The sequence below is a fragment of the Lampetra fluviatilis genome, chromosome 21, assembly GCF_964198595.1.
Source record: "Lampetra fluviatilis chromosome 21, kcLamFluv1.1, whole genome shotgun sequence".
Taxonomy (NCBI): domain Eukaryota; kingdom Metazoa; phylum Chordata; class Hyperoartia; order Petromyzontiformes; family Petromyzontidae; genus Lampetra; species Lampetra fluviatilis.
The window spans coordinates 6,188,168-6,212,447 of NC_136295.1; the positions used below are offsets into that span (position 1 = coordinate 6,188,168).

At 47.8% G+C, this 24,280-nt stretch overlaps 1 protein-coding gene across 4 annotated transcripts in view; it reads left to right on the forward strand.

Moving 5' to 3' along the window:
* Nucleotides 1–24,280, forward strand: part of LOC144938172 (catenin delta-2-like) — a 270,511-nt gene that overhangs the window by 19,478 nt on the left and 226,753 nt on the right. For 3 of the 4 annotated variants that reach the window (XM_078865941.1, XM_078865938.1, XM_078865939.1), the window contains one exon: nucleotides 19,930–20,178. In XM_078865941.1, coding sequence (XP_078722067.1) covers nucleotides 19,996–20,178 — 183 coding nt within the window. In that variant the 5' untranslated portion in view covers nucleotides 19,930–19,995. Of the gene's footprint in view, nucleotides 1–6,763; nucleotides 6,892–19,929; nucleotides 20,179–24,280 lie in introns of those variants that run through there. The other variant, XM_078865940.1, reaches the window with a different exon arrangement.

Genomic DNA, 24,280 nt, shown 5'->3' on the forward strand with positions numbered 1-24,280 from the left:
ATACTTTCGTAAAGTACCAGTTCGTTATACCGCACATTCATCGAGTTAAATGTGGTTACTGATGATGTTTGATGTAGTGCTCACTCTTCATATCTATAGTTTTTGGCGTGTAAATTTGGTATGGAAGCACTGATGCATTGTTTGACTGTGACAGATGTAATGGTGCTCATTTAAATGCAGTCTTCATTGAACAACACTCCGCATGATGGCGAGACCTGAATGTTGCGATGTTTAACAAAAACATCACATTTTTTTCTTTAGTGATGTGCTTTTTTAGTTCGTGTGCAATTATAACGCACAGTTGTTTCTTAACATTGTTTAGTTGTGCTTTTAAATGAGTTTCAGATCGATTTAATCGAACCTTTTTTTCCGATGCCGTCTCAATCCATCAATTTAAATGAGCACGAAAAATAGAATTTGGTCACAGCCTGTTCAACGCTGACTGGATCCACGCTGCCGTGTAGCTGCGTGATGACCCATCATCACTCAAAACGGCTGAGTCTTACTCTGGGTGATTGCAGAGTTTGTCGCGAATGCAGCACTTTTTGAAAGCACGGCAAATCGAAGAGTGCACACCGCCCTGATCTTCATCCCGTTTAATTCACGCCCTTAGTGCCAGAGGCTTAACATACATTAACATACATTATCATACATTATCACATATTATCGCTTACTCCAGTGTTTTTTTTATTGTTCACATTCCTGTGTTTATTCGTGAATTCACCACATTTGGAATTATCCTTAAGCGGTTTGGCGAGTCGAAAACGTCCATTGATAGCTGCTGCGTCTGTAACGTCACTGAGAGGAAGCGAGCTTTTTTGTAATTCAGGGAGGGATGTAGCAGCGGCAAGCGTTGTCAGTCATTTCGTTGGAAAATTGTGCGTGTGTTGTGGCCGCGACTCAAAACACTTTATTTTCCATTAAACATTTCCTGCATATAAGTAGAAGGCAGGATGTGACATAATGGCCAGTTGTTTATCACAGTAGGCTCCCACAGTACATTGTGTGAATTTGTGATCGCCTTTGGAAATGTGTTGGCCCACGAATGATTTGTAAAAGGGTGTTTTTATAATAATTGAAACCCTAATACGGAGTACCAACTGGGCTCCTTTGGCGTGTTGTACATTTTGATTTAAAGCTTTCGTGACTGCAGGGATTCATATTCTTGGTTCTTTCGGTAAAGTCACGTAGAAGGGAAATAATAAAATAATAAACATATATAAAAACAATAAAAATTCTCACGACGTTTCGACTGAAACACAACATGCAATCATCATCAGGTGTGAAATCCACAACAAGAAAAAAAAATTCTTGCTGTGGATTTCACACCTGATGATGATTGCTTGTGTTGCAGTCGAAACGTCGTGAGATTTTTTTATTGTTTTTATATTAATATTATTTTATTATTTCCCTTCTACGTGTTGTACATGTTTTTGGAATATTTTTTTTGTTAGTTGAAGACATGTCAGTACAGCTCAGGAGGCCTGAATAGTCTGTACCCCACTGAGCTCTCTGCTGTAGTGAATACCATTGGCATATAAACTGTAAAAAGTGGAAGCATTAATATTTGATAGCTCACCGAGCAAAGTTTTTTTGCCATTGTTATGCCCTCTTGCTTGCAGTGGTTGAAAAAAAGCTTTAACAAAAAAAACTTGGGAAAAATTCATCGTGACATATTATGATGGGCTAAAAGCACGATAAATAATGCAGCTGCAGGGCGACCAGGTGTTATTTCAATATAAAACCTAACGCAACAGTTGGGGGGGGGGGGGAGAAAATACTTAACGTAAAACAAATTGTGGCGGGTTCTGTCGATTGTTAGGCATCGGCATGGCGCTGTGTTTGTGTGAAACAGACCTGAAAATGAAATGAAGTCCTGTGCGAGCATTTTTATTGTTTCCCTTTCGGCAGCGAGAGCCATTTCTGTGTTGTCAGGGAGCCTGGTTAAAGCCGTCGCCTGCAACGTTTGCATTTCACTTTGAGCACTCGCTCGAATAATCCGAGGGGAAACAAAATATAAAAAACCTATAAGTACCCCATTGTCTAATTTAACATTCTCTGCACATTTTTTTTTAACAATCTATCAAGTGTTTAATTTGAAAACTATTTCTGACATTGTGTATGCGACGTTTGGGCCGTTGTGTGCACAGAGAGGTGTGGCAAATTATCTATAACGGAGCGTGGACACTACGTTTCCAAAGAAGTCCCTTCCTGAAAGTTTGCCAGGAATTGTCTGTGCTCTGCAGGGAGAGAGAAGGGTAACATCCTGGTCAAAACTGACATGGAACCGCATGTGACAAAAATGTGATGATCGCGATACGTGACGATGATGGTAGATCTGCACATCTCACTACGTAACACGAAGCTGAAATGTGTTGTTATTTTTTTTCTATTGTCAAATAATTAAGTATGGTAGTGTAACTACGACGTATGTTTTTTTTGTACCCTGTGCTCGTTCTCTGCCATGTTTCGTTGCTGCTGTGCTCACGCACAACGGATCTCGCTCCTAAAATAGCCAGGCAACTCAATGAATGGGCATCATCTGTGGAACACATGAAATAAACTGAAACGTTTGCGGTTGTGCCTTACAGCCCTCCAATGAGTTTTTAGCTCGTACATTTTTTGCAGTGTTCAGTTCCTGATTAAGCTTCTGGCACGTGGAGTGAAACATCGAACATCGTGTTGGACAAACGCGCGTTACAACCCAAACCCCAACAGAGAGTGGTAACGTATTTTATCGTGATTCGATTATAACATTTCTGTATTTTAAAGGACATAATAAATACACTTTTTCTTCAGCAAGTGAGGGAAGGTCTGTGTCAAAATATCACAAACAGAATACAAAAGGGGTTATGAAGTATACAATTAATTATCTTTCCATACCTTCCTCAAACAAAATTGCAGAAACCTCAATCATATAAACTTACAGTGCGGCATTACCGATTTTAAAAAAAGTAGTGTGTACAATTATATTGTTAAATACAATTGGTTCTGTAGAAGAAAAGTATGGCCAGTACCATCTTTCGAGACGCAAAATGTGAGTGTGGTTTCCGTTAATCCAGCCCAGACTAACTGCATCCAGATTTAAAGTACAATACGGAAGCTATTCCTCGACTGTTTTTCAAGCACAGACCATCAAATGTACAGTGTGGGATTTCTGAAGACCTGAACAGCATTGTTAAGAAACCAGGTCTATAGTCATTGCATATTCGGGGCACTTGTATACAATGCTAAAATCAATATTGATGTGAAAGCAATTATTATTACGTGTAGTCTTATCGACATGTGAATGCACACACAATTCATAATGACAGAATGACAGGAAAGAGGGGATGGGTGTAAACAATGTAGACAAAGTTTGGAGATGGGATTAACTTTAATCCCATTATCTTCACATTACTCACCTATCACTTGTTAAGCACCGCGGCTTACCCCAGCTCTCATGCTTGTTAGTGCTGGATTGTGAGTGGTGATAGATTGACCACGTGTGGTGTTAAATCGACCCCGGTGCCCTGAAAACTGCACAAACCGTCCAAGCTGCGTGCGTGCGTGTGACACGCAGCACTGGGGAGGTGCACAAACACAACCCGCATGGTGACAAAAAACAAACCCGTGTGAGTTTTAAAGTTCGTCGTCCTTCCCTCCGATTAGCACGGTTGGCTACGTACGATGTGAAAGAAGTTCAAGATCATTTGTGCCTTCTTGCCAACCAGCCTCCACCCATTTTGCTGTGTCTCAAATTGAGGTGCCCTGTATGCGGGCAGACAAATGCAATACTTACCCGCATGCCTACGTGCAAGCTTGTAGAGGCATGCTGGTTGGCAAGAATGCAAGCAAGCGCAAGTGTGCACACATCCGCGCAATACATACTTGGACAGGTTCCTCATTTAGCCTCGTAGACTGTCAGGGAGAGTGCTGCCATTGAGCAAAAGTGTAGCGATGCATATTGGGGGCTGCGAGATCCGCGCACACTTATTGTGCACATGCGGAAAGTGCGTACGCCCAAACACAGGCGAATGTGCGTGTCCATAAGCACGCACACGTGTGCATGGCTGCGAGGCTTTTCAGTGTTGGCATTGGTGGGGTGGAGCTTACTGAAGCGGTGTATGACTTCAGCTCCATTGATCCCTTTGCCTTTTGTCCTGACGTGGGGATGGTGGGGGAGGGAGCTTTGTGACTGAGTGAGGCCATGTTTGAAGTCTGTGTTGGTCGGGGTGATGGGGTCTGATTCAATAAATGGGGCACATTGGAATATTCCATTCAATTGAAGGGGTTCGCTCGCTCGGGTGTTTCGTGCCGTGGATTCGTAGTGAAGGCTTCCAGTCGGAGCCGTTTCACACGTTATGAAATTATTTTCTTTTCTCACTCTGCTATTGCCTCTTCCAGCCACTCCAAAGTGACTTAAAATATATATAGATAGTGTCACATATGGCGGTCACGTAGCCACCCTGACCAACTTTCCGGCCACACGCATTGTGGTATATGTGCGCGGTGTAACTATCATCCTCTATAGATGTTCGTATGTATCTGAGATTTTTACATACCCACTTACACGTGTCCCCAGTCTCACACACGCGATGATTTTCTGCAACATTCCTCTAGTCGTATGCCTAATATCCAACATTCATATTAGCCCTGCCCTAAATTCGGTCTGAGCAAAATCCTATCATCTGTACGACGATTGTTCCATCATCCAAGCCTATCCATAATACAGTGTTTTTTGGGTTAGATCGCGTAAATATAAATGTGTCGTTAAACCCACCACCACCTGACACAGCCAATTAGTAAGGTTTGTCGCGTAAACAGAACATGCCAATTCGTTACCAGTACAGCACACCGGTGTGTTTACGCGATCAAGCGCACAAAAAAAACCCTGTATTATAGATAATATTGGCCGCAAAAGCTTTGGTGTTAAACTATCTAAGCCTATGTGCAGCTGTGTGGCTCATCAGTAAGCGGGTGAGTGGCTTGAAATTGTCATGAAGTTGCGAGTTCAAATCCTGGTTGGTGGTTATTTCTGCCCACCATTCCTCCTGGGTATATACATTGATTACTACTTTGTGGGGAAGTCAACAGAGGTTGGCCTATGATTATACACACCCCTGCCATAGGAATGTGGCATTTCCACCACTGACTCAGGGTTCTAAATCGGAGGCGAGTGCTGGCTAATGCTCATTTGAGCAGAACATCATTTTGACTTGAATAAGAGGAGTCATCTGGAAGTGGAATAAATATTCAACTAATTGCACCTCTGACAGCTGGTTACATATTCTGCGAACGAAGTTCAACATACGTACATCTTATCCGAGTATTATTGTTGTAATGAGTGACCCAGAAGTGGTGGCAGGTTCATTATATTACCAGTTTTGTACAAAAAAGCACTCTGTTTTTGTGCTTTATGCAAAAACAATCGGCAGTTGCTGAACTGCATTGTTACGAGTCCAAATTGTATAGTTGCGAGCTTGAAACGCATGATTTGTCCGACCTGCCCTATTTTTATGTTATGATGCATTTTCGCATCATTTACAGATTTGATTATCCGTCTGCTCGTGTCTATCTGCATCTGGTGGTGGACAGGAGTGAGGTGCACATCTGTTCGTGCCGCCCCCTTTGTTAAATTGAATACGAGGTGTATGCATACACGTGCCGATTGCCTATTTGTGTTGGAGCAAAGTGTGTATCTGCAGACTTATCTAGCCCCTGAGTGAGATTATAGGATGAATGCCCCTTGAAGGAGAAATGATGGCACACCTGCATTGGCTTATGCACCGTTGAGGGGCTTAACTTTTGCTGTTTACCTTTACTTGTTTGTTTGAAAAGCACTCTATTGTGGGGTCTGTCTTGGGAGAGCCATATGACTAGGATCATTCCATTCAATTACAGGGGGGAGGGAGAACAAAACGTTGAACCTTTGCCAGATGCTAACCTTATCTTAAATTGCAGGTTTGGTCTTGTGCTCCATTCAGGTGGAGCACATTTGATGTGTTAAATTGAATCGTTAGCAAAATAACAACCCATTGCATCAGCCTCGCGTCTCCACGGGTCTGAGACTTTCATTTACTTATTAACGTGCACTCTACCCTTTTCATCAGTGGCAAAGTCTAATAACTCCTGTTAACTCAAGCGTTTAAGAGTGCATGCGTGCGTGTGCACACATAAGCGAGTGTGTGTGTGCGCGCGCCTGCATGGGTTTGTGTGTATGCATGCATGCGTGTGTGCGTGTGGAATTGTTCCAGCGTATGTTGTCATCCTCTGTCTGCCTGTGTCGTTGTGTGTGTGCGCTGTGCTACGAAACTGACGAGCAGAGTTGGATTCCCGCTCGATGCCATCATCAGTGATCCTATATATCTAAATGGTCCTGGGTTCCTCCCCTTGTTCAATTCGGCCTTTAAATGAGTACCTGGCGTAGTGTGTAAACATCAGCACGATTTCTGACCCCAACACTCCCTCGCGTGACGTGTGCGGCCTTAATAGATGCTCACTAACATCGCTGGCTCTGCACGGCTATAGGGGCGAGAACCTTTGTCGTTGGTGTTCATTCCTTCGTCCATGCGGTGTAATGGTGCACGTATGCGTTTAGTCCACGCGTGAGCGCGCATGCACATACATGGGTGAGCAAACGCACATGTGCTTGCTTGTGCTCCTGCACATTTACGCATGGTGTGTGTGTGTGCGAGGGAGAAATGGGCGGGGGTTAAGTATTGGGTAGGCAGGGAGACGGGGAGAGGGGTGGGGTGCTGCTGCTGCTGTCTGTGAAGCGGCAGGGCTGGCTAGAGAGGAGAAGGGGATGGATTGTGCGTGCAGTGTGTTCAAGTTACATTTGCAAGTTGCCGGGCGCGTGGCCGTTCGTTCAGCCCCTCTCCTCTCTCGTGTGCATCGTCTCTGCCGCAGGTAGGGGGATTTCCAGAGTTGTTTTTAATCGTTTTATAGTTTTATACCATTGGTTTCATTGCTGAGTAGAGCCATATTTAGTTATATCCTATGTTCTGTACCTTGAGATGCACCAATGTGTTGCATTATTAGTATAAAACATCAATTTAGTAAGCATCGGTAATGAATGAATAAACATAAGTTCATGACAGCAAACGATCATAAAGTGTAACAAATAAAAATGCTAAAATATATACAGGACTGTTTTTGTGTTTGTTTATTGGGCTTCCCCCACACCTCCCGATTAGCATGGTTGTCTATGTACGGTGCGAAAGAAGTTCAGATCCATACAATAGTAAATGTTGATTCAATGACTCGACCATAACTACTGTAACTTTGAATGGGCCTGACCACAATCTGGAGTTGTGATTTGGAGTGGGGGCAAGGCAGCGATGTCTGTGTCGTCGAGTTTTGTGACCTTGTGCCGGCTAGATTCAGACATTGTGAAGAAGCATCGGCCTGCTGCGTTTTCAAGTGGCTGTCAACAGATGAGATGTTAACTCCCTCACCTGGTATGCAGGAGGTCGTAGGTTCGATCTCGACTGACGCCTGTATATTTGGAGTTTGTATGTTTTCCCCGTGGTCGCGTGGATTTTCTCCCGGGTTCTCCGTTTTTTCCCTTTATATTTAGAAACATGCGTTTCGAGTATTTGGCTGCAATACATTTCCACACGATAAGCCACTTAATTGAGCTTTAATTTGTGGCCAGGTTGCATCTGAAAAAGAGCTATACAACGCAGTAGGCCTTACCTGGTAAAATAAAAATAGTAAATAGTGTAGTTTTAGTTTCATTTTCTGTTTGATTGTGGTGCTACCATTTATGGGAAGTAATATATTGCGAGTGAGCTGTCCTCTCAGCATAGTGACCCAATATAATTGATTGTAGATTCTGCTTTTGATGGTCTACCCAATGTTTATTTAGCCTGGAATGAACACTGATAGAGATTCACAATGCACTGTGCCACTGCAGCGAAATTGAAATTTGTATTCCCAACAAAGAATTATCATGTGTAGGTGGGTCTACATTGTATATCATTGTCATTTTGTTGTATCTGCAGCAGCAATGGAAAAGTAAAATTTGCAAACTTTTTACAATTTAAGGGCACTTTTTCTTAGTTCGAGTCCGTTTTATTTACTTAGCTGTTATATATTTCTCAAGGGAAATTTATTATATATTTTAATCTGAACATCTGTGTTTTGTTTAATACTGTCGTAGTAGTAGTCCTTTGTCTACCAGCCTTATCTGGTTCATACTCGTCATTAAAAGTAAAAATTGTATCTTGCATTGTGTGAAGCCTTTCGCATGCTCCGAAATAAATAATAAATGGAGCGTGTGACGCCGCTTTCTTTAGTGACAATCAGATCCCCGGGGGTAACCTTGTCATCTCTGCAGTTCGTTGCACATCCCTTGCAAATTTATCCTGCGTGTAAAGTGGCCGGCCCTCAAAAATTTGTTACATTTGAAACAACAAAATCAAGGAACGCAATACAAAATGCAAAAAAAGTAAAGTAATATAATGAGGGGAAGTGGCAGATATCTGAGCAGAGATTGACAGGAGCAGGCATGCCCGGCGCAACGCAAAATTGTGTCCGTCGGCACAAAACTTAACGCGGATTGCACGCCACAAGGCGGCCGCCAATTACACGGGAAGAGAATGAGCGTAAAATCTCGAGCTTGTATGCGCAGATTTATACGATAGTCAGCTGTTTGGTAGTCACTGTTGAATGAGAACCTCCTCATGCAGGAACCACTTGCCCCCCCCCACTCCCTCCGGGGCATCTTGTGCAGCTGTAATAAATCTCAATCTTACGCGAGGGTGACCCAGTTTCGTCCACCGCTTGTGCCTACCGCTGTGGGTTGTCCATTAGCGTCCGCGTGTGCGCGCGCGCGCGCTCTGTTTTGTGTATGTAAAATACACGATGTGTCGGTGTGTGTGTGGGGTTGTGCATTTTTGGTACTGCATAACACATTCCTGCGGAGGGAGCTGGTAGGAACGTTGGGTTGCTCGGTCAATGGCCAGGGTCAACGGCGGCGTGGTGTATTCCGCAAATATGCCCGACTGTGAGGGCGGGCACAAGCCGGCGTGAGTAGGTTAAACGTTGAGTTTTATAAGGGCACCACGGGGTGACCAGCCCCTCCCCACCCTTCCCACCCAGCTCCAGTCCCATCCTCCCCACCCAGCCCCTCCCCACCCTCCCCTCCCCACCAAGCCCCTCCCTGCACGACGGACGGACACAATAATCCCCTGTGGGATGGTGGAACCAGGAGGTTCCTACCAGTATAGCATCCTCGTGGAGGGTGGTGGAAGAACGTTATTTCGAGAGAATTCAAGGTGAAATATTCCTCGCGCAAATACGTATTGTTTCATTTCGTGCCCCTTTTGTAATAAATCAACAAACGAATCATCCGTCACCGGGTGACGAGGCTGACAGCGATAGAATTGATTTGGCCAAAATAAATACAGACGGTGCTAAAAGCTATAATGCCATAACTTTGTGTGGCTACTCGTGGAAGTGTAGTGAGTATTCAGGAGGCTTTGACGACGGGGTCGGAGGCACACTTATTTATTAATACCAACTCGTGTACAGTAACGGGTACACACAACACTTGAAGGGGTATCGTCCCCTTCACTCGTCTATCAGGGAGACACGACGTCTAACCCCGCTAACCTACGCCCGAGTCCTCCACTACGGAGCTAGGGGAGGCTACCTATCCCAGCCCTGGTCAACCTGGGATCCCGGCACCCTGAGTCTCCAGACCGGCTCTTATAAGAACGTCAGTCTGGGCTCTCGGGGCCACGCCACCGGCTTGCCCTGGTCGGTCCTGACAAGGACAGCGAGCCAGGGGAGCTCCGGGGCCTATTCTAGCTGGTCTTCACTCTTCGCTGGTTAAAGCTAATACTCGACCTCGAGCCCTCCGGCTCACCACCTTTTATAGCACTCGGCCCCCGGGAGGGGCCCGTGGGGGATGTAGGTGCGGACGTCGGTGCGAGCACCTCCTTCGTGTACAGCCCTAACCACGCCCCTTGTGTTTGTTTCCCATCCGTACCCATACATCTACACAATTACACCTCTACAGAAGTACACATTGCGGAGTGCCGGTCCCGACCCCGTATGCCCCCCCCCCACCCAATGCATTAAAACCCTCAGGCCCCCCCCACCCAATGCATTAGAACCTTCAGCCCCCCCCCCCACCCAATGCATTAGAACCCTCAGCCCCCCCCCCACCCAATGCATTAGAACCCTCAGCCCCCCCCCCCACCCCACCCAATGCATTAGAACCCTCAGCCCCCCCCCCACCCAATGCATTAGAACCCTCTGCCCCCCCCCCCCACCCAATGCATTAGAACCCTCAGCCCCCCCCCCACCCCACCCAATGCATTAGAACCCTCAGCCCCCCCCCCACCCAATGCATTAGAACCCTCTGCCCCCCCCCCACCCAATGCATTAGAACCCTCAGCCCCACCCCACCCAATGCATTAGAACCCTCAGCCCCCCCCACCCCACCCAATACATTAGAACCCTCAGTCCCCCCCAACCCCACCCAATGCATTAGAACCCTCAGCCCCCCCCACCCCACCCAATGCATTAGAACCCTCAGCCCCCCCCCCCCCCCCACCCAATGCATTAGAACCCTCAGCCCCCCCCACCCCACCCAATGCATTAGAACCCTCAGCCCCCCCCACCCCACCCAATGCATTAGAACCCTCAGCCCCCCCCACCCAATGCATTAGAACCCTCAGCCCCCCCCCACCCCACCCAATGCATTAGAACCCTCAGCCCCCCCCCACCCCACCCAATGCATTAGAACCCTCAGCCCCCCCCCACCCCACCCAATGCATTAGAACCCTCAGCCCCCCTCCCCCACCCAATGCATTAGAACCCTCAGCCCCCCCCGCCCCCACCCAATGCATTAGAACCCTCAGCCCCCCCCCCCCACCCAATGCATTATAACCCTCAGCCCCCCCCCACCCAATGCATTAGAACCCTCAGCCCCCCCCACCCTACCCAATGCATTAGAACCCTCAGCCCCCCCCCCAATGCATTAGAACCCTCAGCCCCCCCCCAATGCATTAGAACCATCAGCCCCCCCCCCACCCCACCCAATGCATTAGAACCCTCAGCCCCCCCACCCCACCCAATGCATTAGAACCCTCAGCCCCCCTCCCCCATCCAATGCATTAGAACCCTCAGCCCCCCCTCCCCCACCCAATGCATTAGAACCCTCAGCCCCCCCCCAATGCATTATAACCCTCAGCCCCCCTCCCCCACCCAATGCATTAGAACCCTCAGCCCCCCTCCCCCACCCAATGCATTAGAACCCTCAGCCCGCCCACCTCACCCAATGCATTAGAACCCTCAGCCCCCCCACCCCACCCAATGCATTAGAACCCTCAGCCCCCCCCCAATGCATTAGAACCCTCAGCCCCCCTCCCCCACCCAATGCATTAGAACCCTCAGCCCCCCCACCCCACCCAATGCATTAGAACCCTCAGCCCCCCCCACCCCACCCAATGCATTAGAACCCTCAGCCCCCCCCCCAATGCATTAGAACCCTCAGCCCCCCTCCCCCACCCAATGCATTAGAACCCTCAGCCCCCCTCCCCCACCCAATGCATTAGAACCCTCAGCCCCCCCCCAATGCATTAGAACCCTCAGCCCCCCCTCCCCCACCCAATGCATTAGAACCCTCAGGCCCCCCCCCCACCCAATGCATTAGAACCCTCAGCCCCCCCCCCACCTAATGCTTTAGAACCCTCAGGCCCCCCACCCCACCCAATGCATTAGAACCCTCAGCCCCCCCCCCCACCCAATGCATTAGAACCCTCAGCCCCCCCCCCCCCCCACCCAATGCATTAGAACTCTCAGGCCCCCCCCCCCACCCAATGCATTAGAACCCTCAGCCTTCCATCCCACCCAATGCATTAGAACTCTCAGGCCCCCCCCCCCACCCAATGCATTAGAACCCTCAGCCCCCCCCCCCACCCAATGCATTAGAACCCTAAGCCCCCCCACCCACCCAATGCATTAGAACCCTCAGGCCCCCCCCCACCCAATGCATTAGAACCCTCAGTCCCCCCCCCCCACCCAATGCATTAGAACCCTCAGCCCCCCCCGCCCCCACCCAATGCATTAGAACCCTCAGCCCCCCCCCCCCACCCAATGCATTATAACCCTCAGCCCCCCCCCCACCCAATGCATTAGAACCCTCAGCCCCCCCCACCCTACCCAATGCATTAGAACCCTCAGCCCCCCCCCCCCAATGCATTAGAACCCTCAGCCCCCCCCCAATGCATTAGAACCATCAGCCCCCCCCACCCCACCCAATGCATTAGAACCCTCAGCCCCCCCCACCCCACCCAATGCATTAGAACCCTCAGCCCCCCTCCCCCATCCAATGCATTAGAACCCTCAGCCCCCCCTTCCCCACCCAATGCATTAGAACCCTCAGCCCCCCCCCAATGCATTAGAACCATCAGCCCCCCTCCCCCACACAATGCATTAGAACCCTCAGCCCCCCTCCCCCACCCAATGCATTAGAACCCTCAGCCCGCCCACCTCACCCAATGCATTAGAACCCTCAGCCCCCCCACCCCACCCAATGCATTAGAACCCTCAGCCCCCCCCCCCCAATGCATTAGAACCCTCAGCCCCCCCTCCCCCACCCAATGCATTAGAACCCTCAGGCCCCCCCCCCACCCAATGCATTAGAACCCTCAGCCCCCCCCCCCACCTAATGCTTTAGAACCCTCAGGCCCCCCACCCCACCCAATGCATTAGAACCCTCAGCCCCCCCCCCCACCCAATGCATTAGAACCCTCAGCCCCCCCCCCCACCCAATGCATTAGAACTCTCAGGCCCCCCCCCCCCACCCAATGCATTAGAACCCTCAGCCTTCCCTCCCACCCAATGCATTAGAACTCTCAGGCCCCCCCCCACCCAATGCATTAGAACTCTCAGGCCCCCCCCCCCCACCCAATGCATTAGAACCCTCAGCACCCCCCACCCAATGCATTAGAACCCTCAGCCCCCCACCCAATGCATTAGAACCCTCAGCCCCCCCCCCCCACCCAATGCATTAGAACCCTCAGCCCCCCCCCCCCACCCAATGCATTAGAACCCTCAGCCCCCCCCCCCCACCCAATGCATTAGAACCCTCAGGCCCCCCCCCCCACCCAATGCATTAGAACCCTCAGCCCCCCCCCCCCCACCCAATGCATTAGAACCCTCAGCCCCCCCCCCCCACCCAATGCATTAGAACCCTAAGCCCCCCCACCCACCCAATGCATTAGAACCCTCAGGCCCCCCCCCCACCCAATGCATTAGAACCCTCAGGCCCCCCCCACCCAATGCATTAGAACCCTCAGTCCCCCCCCCCCATCCAATGCATTAGAACCCTCAGCCCCCCCCCCCCACCCAATGCATTAGAACTCTCAGGCCCCCCCACCCATTGCATTAGAACCCTCAGGCCCCCCTTCACCCAATGCATTAGAACCCTCAGCCCCCCCCCCCACCCAATGCATTAGAACTCTCAGGCCCCCCCCTCACCCAATGCATTAGAACCCTCAGCCCCCCCCCCACCCAATGCATTAGAACTCTCAGGCCCCCCCCCCCACCCAATGCATTAGAACCCTCAGCCCCCCCCCCCCCCACCCAATGCATTAGAACCCTAAGCCCCCCCACCCACCCAATGCATTAGAACCCTCAGGCCCCCCCCCACCCAATGCATTAGAACCCTCAGTCCCCCCCCCCACCCAATGCATTAGAACCCTCAGCCCCCCCCCCCCACCCAATGCATTAGAACTCTCAGGCCCCCCCACCCATTGCATTAGAACCCTCAGGCCCCCCTTCACCCAATGCATTAGAACCCTCAGCCCCCCCCCCCACCCAATGCATTAGAACTCTCAGGCCCCCCCCCACCCAATGCATTAGAACCCTCAGCCCCCCCCCCCCCACCCAATGCATTAGAACTCTCAGGCCCCCCCCCCACCCAATGCATTAGAACCCTCAGCCCCCCCCCCCCCCACCCAATGCATTAGAACTCTCAGGCCCCCCCCCCCCACCCAATGCATTAGAACCCTCAGCCCCCCCCCCCCCCCACCCAATGCATTAGAACCCTAAGCCCCCCCACCCACCCAATGCATTAGAACCCTCAGGCCCCCCCCCCCACCCAATGCATTAGAACCCTCAGGCCCCCCCCCACCCAATGCATTAGAACCCTCAGTCCCCCCCCCCACCCAATGCATTAGAACCCTCAGTCCCCCCCCCCCACCCAATGCATTAGAACCCTCAGCCCCCCCCCCCCCACCCAATGCATTAGAACTCTCAGGCCCCCCCACCCATTGCATTAGAACCCTCAGGCCCCCCTTCACCCAATGCATTAGAACCCTCAGCCCCCCCCCCACCCAATGCATTAGAACTCTCAGGCCCCCCCCCCACCCAATGCATTAGAACCCTCAGCCCCCACCCAATGCATTAGAACCCTCAGCCCCCCCCCTCAATGCATTAGAACCCTCAGCCCCCCCCACCCAATGCATTAGAACCCTCAGCCCCCCCCACCCAATGCATTAGAACCCTCAGCCCCCCCCCCCCACCCAATGCATTAGAACCCTCAGCCCCCCCCCCACGCACCTCCTCCCACGTGGGCCCCCCTCATGACCCCGCCCCCCCGTGCACCCCTCCCAGTCGTGCCCCCCCCTCCCCCACGCACCCCACCCACGCGTCCCCACTCAGGCCCCCACTCGCGTCCCAGTCTCCAGCCAATCGGAATGCTGGGAACAGAGTGACTGACTGGGACTTTATGTTAAATTTTGACTTAAAGCTTTCGTGACTGCAGGAGTTAATATTCTTTGGGTCTTTCGGTAAAGTCACGTAGATGGTAAAAAAAAATACAAAAAACTACTGTGGTAGTTTTGTAGTACTGTAGTAGTTTTTTTTTGTTATTTTCTTTGAACCATCTACGTGACTTTACCGAAAGACCCAAAGAATATGGGCTTTATGTTTTTGTAAAATTCGATGATGATGATGAAGACATTTTGCAACGTATGTTTTGTCAACTTTTTGACTTGAACACGTGGATGATTATGTACTGCATGTAACTTTTTCTCAAAGAAAACAAAATTTAGACCGTAAAAGAGCCTGTGACGACCAGAAATCCTTTTTTCATTGACGACTCGGATAAAATAAACACACGGGAGTGTAAACAGCTGTTAGTGCAACAAATACACGTGCAGTATTAAATATCACAGCAGCAAAATATGAACAGATTTAAACTTCTAAACAGAAAAGGATCTGGAGTGAAACAAATGAAAATGCTAAATTAAATATACAGGACTAACTGTATGATAAATGGTTCGAGAGTGCTACACGCGCGCGCGCGCACATTTGGGGCAAGTGCTGTTAGAGAGCGCCCAAATGAAGGCTGCCACGGCACGCGAAGCAGGGAGTAGCCAACACCACGCCTGACCCTCTTTGTCTCCCGAGTGGAGATGTTTACACAACTCACGAGGTGCAGCAATACCCCGATTTACGTCTCCCCTTTTTTATGTCGTTTCGCAAATACGCCGTCACTATATTAATGCCACTAACCGATTTGGGTCTCCTCAACCCACACTTCCGTCGCTGACAGCATCATCCGCCTTTTCTCGTATCCATCGCCTCTCAGCCTTCGCCTCCACTTACCCTGTAAATTGCTTTGAATTACGTCGTTTGGATATTCATCGTCGCACCTTCAGGAATGCATCCCGACGTGCGCCGGGGTATTACCATACTCGTTTGTCTTCTTGCGTTGTGGCCAAAACGTCGTAAAAAATATTTTATTATGTTTTATTTTTATTATTTTATTATTTCCCTTCTATGTGACTTTACCGAACAAACCAAGAAGATGAATCCCTGCAGTCACGAAAGATTTAAATCGAAATAATAAAATATGTTAGATTTTTATTCTTTTATTAAAATAATAAAAATAAAACATAATAAAAAAAGTTCTCTTTTTATTATTTTATTATTTCCCTTCTACGTGACTTTACCGAAAGAACCAAGAAGATGAATCCCTGCAGTCACGAAAGCTTTAAATCGAAATTCATACTCGTTTGATTCGACATACGGGAGGCTGAGAACTTGGTGTTGGCCGTGAGCTGGAATCGAACTCGTGTCGCCGGTTTCGGAGTGCAGCGCGTGAACCACTGCGCCACCGCTCTATCACACGAGCAGTGAAATCTGATGATTAAAATTACTCCACGAGGACTACGAATAATGAATGGGCCTGACTGCAGTCTGGAGTTATAATTTGGAGTGGGGGCAAGCCAGCGATGTCTGTGTCGTCGAGTTTTGTAACCTTGTACTGCGGCTGGGGGTCGTTGTGGGTTCTGCTTGTACTTGCCCGCAGGAAATTATCAGCTACAGACAACCCCCCACTGTGCAGTCCGCGCCGGCCTTATTGTAAATATGGGGAAACGGAAGAAGCTTCTAATTTAGGAGTTCACGTTTACTTGTGATGCAGTGGATAACATCCCAGTGACCTGCCCTGGGTTCAATTCCGAGCCATGATCAATAATCAAATATATCCTACTCTAAAACATATCTATCTTGGGGAAATAAAGTGTTGCTGGAGGGATGGACGGTCGGTCGGTCGGTCACGTCCAAAAGATGTGCACGTTGTTCATTTATTAATATATAGTCCTGGGTTAATCCACTGTTGGATGAAAGCCTCCCAACACTGTGTGTCGGTCAAGGAGTTTGTGTGACAATAATCACTCACCACGTTGGGCAGCGCGGTTGGTTGGAAAAAATATACCGGAGTCAAAACGTGTTTCAGAACTGACCCTTCTCATTGCCTTGGGTTGACTCAACCAAATAATGGTTGAGTGTGGTAAATTTTGGTGTTGGCAAGACGAATGTGGCTGGGTGAATGTGATGCTGGCAATGCACCCCCCCCCACCCTCTTGTGCTATGCTTTTAAAGCACTTTCTATAAATATACATGGGAGATCTTTGTGTGCTCGTTTCAAACATAAATGTTTTAAAAGCACTGAATATAGCACACAAACCACCTCGCCCATTTGTTTTACCGTTACAATGTAAAAAAAATCGTCTACACAAAAGCAAACTGTCAATCCCTTAAAGAATTTCGGAATGTCAAGAGCCACCTGCGGCTGTATTGTCCTGGAACCCAAATCTCCGCGCCCTTAGGCTAAACTAACGTGGACGCCCTTGCCACTTGTTGGGAGAGTGCAGTGCTCTGCGTCGAGTTCATGGCACATGCGCCTGTTTGAACTGTGAGGAAGCATTAGCCTATGACTTCACCTATGCATTGTTGCCTAGGCAGCCTTGAGGGTATGTGATCCATTATGTTTTTGGGTTGTAGTTTTACGCGAGAATTCTTGTCATTATGTATGCATGTTGAGCATCTTTTACACCATGTGTAGCCAATCGTGCTCATCCACCCGACAATATTGTCACATTTACAAGTATGTTATTTACACGGGCCAAATTATTGACATTATGAACAATAAAACTCCTTACTCGCGGTTTAAGACTTTTGATATCTAAATATAGCATTTGTCATGGGACAATTTCTCCATTTAAATAATAGAACCCAGTAAATAATTTTCAGCCCTTCGTCAGTCCACTTTTGTACAAAGTCCTCCCCACCCCATCTCCGTCATGGGCAGGGGTCGGCAACCTGCGGCTTCGGAGCGGCACGCTGCTCTTTAAAGGCCACTTCGTAACATTACATATTAAGGACCGTTGTCATGTGCATTGCGGCTCTTAAATGAAATATTGAGTTAGAAAAAAAATTAGAGAAAAATATGGTGCTTTCGATTTAAAGCTTTCGTGACTGCAGGGATTCATCTTCTTGGTTCTTTCGGTAAAGTCACGAAGAAGGGAAATAATAAAATAATAAAAATAAAACATAATAAAATTATTCTCACGACGTTTCGGCCACAACGCAAGCAGCCGGTCCTCAGGTGAAGAACAGGTCTGTCGGAAAGACAGCGTCTGAATGAACACCACCAGGCTTGGAAGCGCAACCCAGCTTAAATATACGCTTCCAAGCTTGGTGGTGTTCATTCAGATGCTGTCTTTCCGACAGACCTGTTCTTCACCTGAGGACGGCTGCTTGCGTTGTGGCCGAAACGTCGTGAGAATTATTTTATTATGTTTTATTTTTATTATTTTATTATTTCCCTTCTACGTGACTTTACCGAAGGAACCAAGAAGATAAATGGTGCTGTCATTTTGTTTGTCAACCCCTGGTCGTTGGGGGTTGGTTGACCATTCTTCGTCATGCTGGTTGGTGAAGGAGGGGCCAGAATGTCACTATTTTTTCACTCTCAGAATCTCATTGATGGTAGGTATCCGGTCGAGAAACCTTAATCTTTATGATTACTTCAAGAGTATCATCCCGTATGCGAGTCGGTACTGAGTGAACTCGTTCCTCTGCGGCAGCACATAACCCAGACATTCGCTATTATTTGTAAATGTTTTCACATGCCACTCCCCTTTGGGTGGAGTGGGCAGTAACCCTGCAATCCCCACAAGTAGCTTCCTGTCCATTCCCCTCAGTTCACATGAGTATTTTTCTGTCCTCAATAATCTTTGTGAACAATGACACACGTGTGATGAGAGGCAAATACGTCTCTAATTCTTCGTCAGAATTGTACCCTTTTTTTCAATAAAATGAGGCCTAATTCCACAATTGAGGTATGTGACATCGTGTAAAGTAAATAGGTCTGCCAATTGCTTCAACAACTGGTCCTGCTTTTTTATGATGTTGACTATTAAACCATCAGCCAAGAGATTTCCCTTTTTCATGCTGTGATGGGCAGTGTTTTCTTCTTCACATGTGACATGAAATTTCCTACTGCTCACATGAAACGTAGTTCGATTGCTGAGATATATAATTGAAATTCTGAAACAGATTGAAATAGAAAAAATAATATTCAAATACCATAAATTCTGGCCTTTGTAGAATATGAAAAGGCATTGTAATCGGTGGAAATTGATGCAGCCATTCAAGTTCTCACAAACCAGTTTAAATAAATTAATTAATATGCCCAAATTATTACCAAAAAAACTTAGGAGATTTGAAATCGCTCCACTGAAATTGTGTGGCGAAAATGACAAGATGCTTATCAGAGGGCAAGTCAGGCGAGAAGGAGGAGACATGCTATCACCAACATAATTTGCAGCGACATTAGAATATGTTTTCTGAAAATTGGATTGGATAAATAAAGTCGTGAACATAAATGGAGAAAATATTAACCATCACATATTTTCTGCTGGGCGTAGTTATTGGAACATCCAATCAAAATTAACTAAAGGAAATTATTGAATAGATGCATACAGCACTCTCATTAATTCTAACTGCATTTCAAGCATAATCTTGCCCTGTGCAGATGAGGGTGGTGGGAATATGAGTCCGAGAGATACAAAGACATGGGTAGATACACCGAATGAAAGACACTAACAAAGATGGATACGGAGTGAGTGCGACCGATACAGAGAGACATGGAGAGACTAACCCACTTCAGACAGAAGCAGACTTGGAGAAAGTGGTGGGCACGGATGGAGTGAGAGATGGCAAAACACACAGACACAAATAGGGAAAAAGCGGTGGATAGAAACCGATAATTTTTAGGGACCCATAAAGAATCGGAGGCACCTGGCACATGCACAGATTACACATGCATAAAGAGACTACTGTCTGTACCCGTCCGGCTATAAACCTATGTGTCTGCGGTTTGAGTTGGGAGCTTTGGCAATCCGATTATGCGACGCGTGCTGTTTGACGGTGAAGGACAGATCATCCATTATCAACTTGCTTCGCCCTGCGTGTCACACAGAGGTATTTGTCTGCTCGTGTACCTTAGAGTACTCGTGTGTGCGATTGCGTGTGCATGAGTGCTTCCGTGGGATTGCACACGCACGCACGCGCACGGGCGTGTGCGTGCGCTCGGCTTGATGCTGAACCGAGCTGATCTCTTGTGCTTTGCAGCAGCGATCGCTGACGGCCGAACCTGTGCGTGACCGCCCAACATCTCACGAGGCCGGCCATTGGGCCATGCCCGTGGCAGAGGCGCACGCTCAGCCGTCGGCACCGAGCCGGCCGCAAGACGGCGGAGGGCGGGAGACGTCGGCCGAGCCGGAGAGCAAGGAGCGGACAAAGGAAAGCAGCGGCAGGGAGAGAGAGGGCAACATGGAACCCCACAACACCTCCACCATCCTGGCTACTGTCAAGGAACAGGTGTGGCCAGGCAACCGTGCGCGGTTTGAACAGGAATGTGCGAGCGTGCGTCCTGGCTGAGGTTTGACGAGGCATGCGTGACGGTGCGGCTCAGAGTTCCTGGTTTCAAAGTTCAAGTTGACCCTCCGATTAAAAGTGTTTTCATGTCCATGAGCTCGATGACCTTGGTGCTGTCATTCCACTGACTGGGCAGAACCCTTTTTAAAAATCAATAATTATGCTGTTATTGACCATGTTCAGCCCTGAGAACTCCTGAGAGCATAAACACAATTTAAACTCGAATTTCCTGTGCAGCTAAAGTAGTTAAAGTAGTGGCGAGGAGCGAACAGGCCCATGACTTGCTGAAAAATCAATTGGGTAGCCTAATTGTTTAATGTTATAGTTTGCGTACAAAAAACGTCAACTTGATTTTATTACCTGGTCAGAGCCCGTTGTGATACAAGTCTGTTTTGCAAGGGAGGCTCGACTATTACCGGATTGGGATAATGAAATTGGTAAATCACAACCAGGTAAAAAATAGTCTGCGCAACGTTATCTCTGATTACGCAAAAGTCGGCGAGGCTGTGACAGTGTACCACTGAAATGGACAAACATTAATTTGTATTGCACAACGACATCACCAGCTGCTTACAAGCAAAACAAACGGTGCAATGGTGGAGTGGAAATATTGTGTTCCATTGTGAACCTCGTAAGGTCACAGGAATGCAAGTGCTGGAGACGCAGCCTGTAATCACTCCTGCCTCGTATACGTCATCAACATTTCTCTTGCGTTTGCAGTGACCAAATACACTTCAAGTGCATCCTGCGTGTGGATAATGCGTGGGTGCCCAAACGAACGCTCGTAAATGCTCGCGCACCCTTTGCGCCCACAGCTGGGGACGTCTCCGTTCGTCTCGGTGTGGTAGAAATCTCGGAACTGGAGACGCCTGTGTCGTGTTCAGGATCGCGAGAATGTTGCAATCACTTTCGGGTTTTGCAGGACCGTTCAGTAGGTGGTGCTGCTCCTCCACGGGTGTTTGTCGAATCCACAGAGTTCACAGCGGGAAAAGAAAATCCATATTTAGCAATGTGAAAAGAGAACCCAAGGGTTGTCGTTCAAAAGATGCTGCATTAGAGTTTAGCAAATATGCCTCGCCATGAATTCCAAGCAAATGTAGTGTTAAACGTTTCAACAGTTGTGCAACAGTCAACATAGGCTTGTGAATTATACATGAGCATTGCAAAAGTACAACTGGCTAAAATTTACATTAAAAAAATATATGTATCTAGTGGATGAATCACTCATATGCAGGGCTTAATGTCAGATGGGCCTGTCTGCGTAGGTGACCTGGAAAATATTTCTGCATCCGACACACCACATCCAGTATACTTACTCACTATGGCCGTGACTACTTCACATGTGCTTACTCTAGTCTAGCAGTGATCTGGAAAAAATATTCACTGAGAAATGATGGCCCTTCCATTGTCTTGTGATGGGGAGGTGCAGTAGTTCATATGACATGTTGTAAACTTGGCGATCTCAGTTTGACTCCCAGATATGGCTAAAATCATTGGCTGCCCACCCGCTTCACCAACCCGCACTCACCATTGTGATGGGATATGGTAAAACAAACCCCATGATGTTAGGCCTTTATCCTGCCTGCTGTGGATTATTATTCTCATACTCCGTGTGTATTAGAAATGAAAAGCCATAGTGATGAATGGCTATTAACGTACAGTAACATGGATTAGCATTTGACTGCGGCTAATTACTGTAACTTTGTAAATGTAAATTATTTTATAAATGCATTTAATGTACTACAGCTCCTGCACTGTTGCTGTAACCACTAATAGACTAACATAAAATGAATGTAGGCTTACAAAGTTAATCATGGATGTAATTAAACTATCAAAAGCAAGGTTTTACTAACACCTGATTTAAAAGGTAATCATTCTTATGAAATGACAAATTAATAATAATTGGCTAACAGTGCTCTATGCTTGAAGGTCTAAAGTGAATTGGTCAAGCTGGAGTAGCTCATTTGAAAAGCGTATTTACTTTCTTTGGAGCTTTGTTGCAAGCTTTTGATTTAAAAAATATATATAAATACTACCATATGAGGTGTCTGTAATCGTATTGTACATTGTTAAAACATAATGAGACGGCACACTGAACTATTTGGTGGTGCTGCTGCATTGAGATCAGTGCACGGGCACAACAGACAAAATGTCAACCCTTTTGTAGATAACACGGTAGGCCTTAAAAGTACAAAAATATACTCATGGACATGCTATGAAGAAGGACCTTTGTCCGAAACGTCACCTTTTATATTTTCTTCTTTTAAGGCAGTGTTACTGAAGAATCTGAGTTTTTCTAGTGCGTTTAACTGAGCTTTTGCAATGTTGGCACCATTAACCTTTTTTGCACTGAAGTTGGTTCGTTTTTAACAAAAAAGATCGAATGAACTTCAATGGCACAGCGACGACGCATTTGAAACGGTTCGCGGCCAATAAGTTGGCGAGCGCTTCAAATCTCGACGTGACGTGTGTCGCCACCGCCATGGCGGCGGCCACGTCGTTTTTAGGGGGATGAGGCTAGTATGATTACAGCCTTCACACTACCAAGTGTGCTCGTAAAGTTTTAGTGGGCGAGAATGGGGCGAAGTGGTCAGCACGCGCTATGATATTAACCAGGCGACCTGTGTTCGATTTCCGCTCACGACCAATGACTGTGGCGAATATTTGAACCGGTTCCTGGGCCTCGCCTAGGTCGACTCACCCTTAAATGAGTACCTGGTGCCTGTGTGTAAAACATCAGCACCGGGGGAGACAAAGGTGGCCGGGCGTGGATCTGGCCACTCCATCCCCTAGTGTGCCGTGCCGGTTGCCTTCATAGGTGCTTGCGAACAGCACTTCAGAGTCTTAGAGGATATACAGGGAATCTTTATATAGCTTTATAATTTTAGCTCAAACTGCTTTCTACAGTAATTATCCATCTTTAGTAATACCATTATGGATGCAATGTGGAATGTGAACGCCTTGGAGAAGTTGTATCGAATGTTTGTAGGCTGCAATGCACAACATAACACCCACACTTATAATTTTACAAATAACATTTGTAAGATCGCACCGAGGTTCTTAATCTTGTCCGCCGCTCAACATTTTTAGAATTCTGTCGGTGTTTGCGAACTGTGGAGGGATTTCAGCTGCATTCGGTTAGATCTGTGCAGTGCAGTCACGCTTGCTTGAGGAAATTCACACGCGCTCCCACACACACACACTCTCTCTCACACACGCTTACACACACTCCCCCACACACACACACGCTCCCACACACACACACGCTCCCACACACACACGCACCCACACACGCACCCACACACACTCCCACACACTCCCACACACACACACTGGCAGACGTCGCTCACTCAAAACCCATCGCGTGCTGCTCCTTTCAAAGTGCGTTTGCACCAACAAAAACATCGCTTTGCACGTGCGCAAGCTCGTACATGTACAGAGAAAAGTTGCATTCCTTGCGTTCTGTATGTACACGTGTAGACGCTGCATGCGTAACTAAAAGCCTTAAAGGAAGGCTAGAAAAAGTACAGCGCAGCGCCTATAAAATCCGAAATAGCCGTAATTAAAACAATACGTGCGGGCCAAATCATATTAAACGCTGTTTGGGTGGCCCCAGCGTTGTGCACGTTTGCCTCTGGGTCTAGAGTCTCTTGTTTCCCCTCTTCTCTGCCCAATGACAATACGCTGCAGGGGCATTGTTGCTGAGCGGGAGTTCACCATCTGCCAATTTGTGCAGATGTGGTGAAACATTGCGTGGCAAGCTAATCGACTGCGAGTTAGTAAACTGCAATGCCTAAATCGTCCATTCGTGAAGGCTCGCTTGGGCTTGATGCCTTTCACCCTGAACCCAGAAGGATTTTTTAGTCCGGATGAAACCGCATGGAGTAAATATTTAGCTTCCTGATGATGTTGTTCGTAAAAAAAAATTGTAGATGTATTAAGCAAGTAACCGTTCATTCAATTGTGTTATTATGCTCAATAACACATGCATAGGATTGTCCGTGTAAATAATATAATAGGTTGTTTATTGTTTATGCAAATAAGT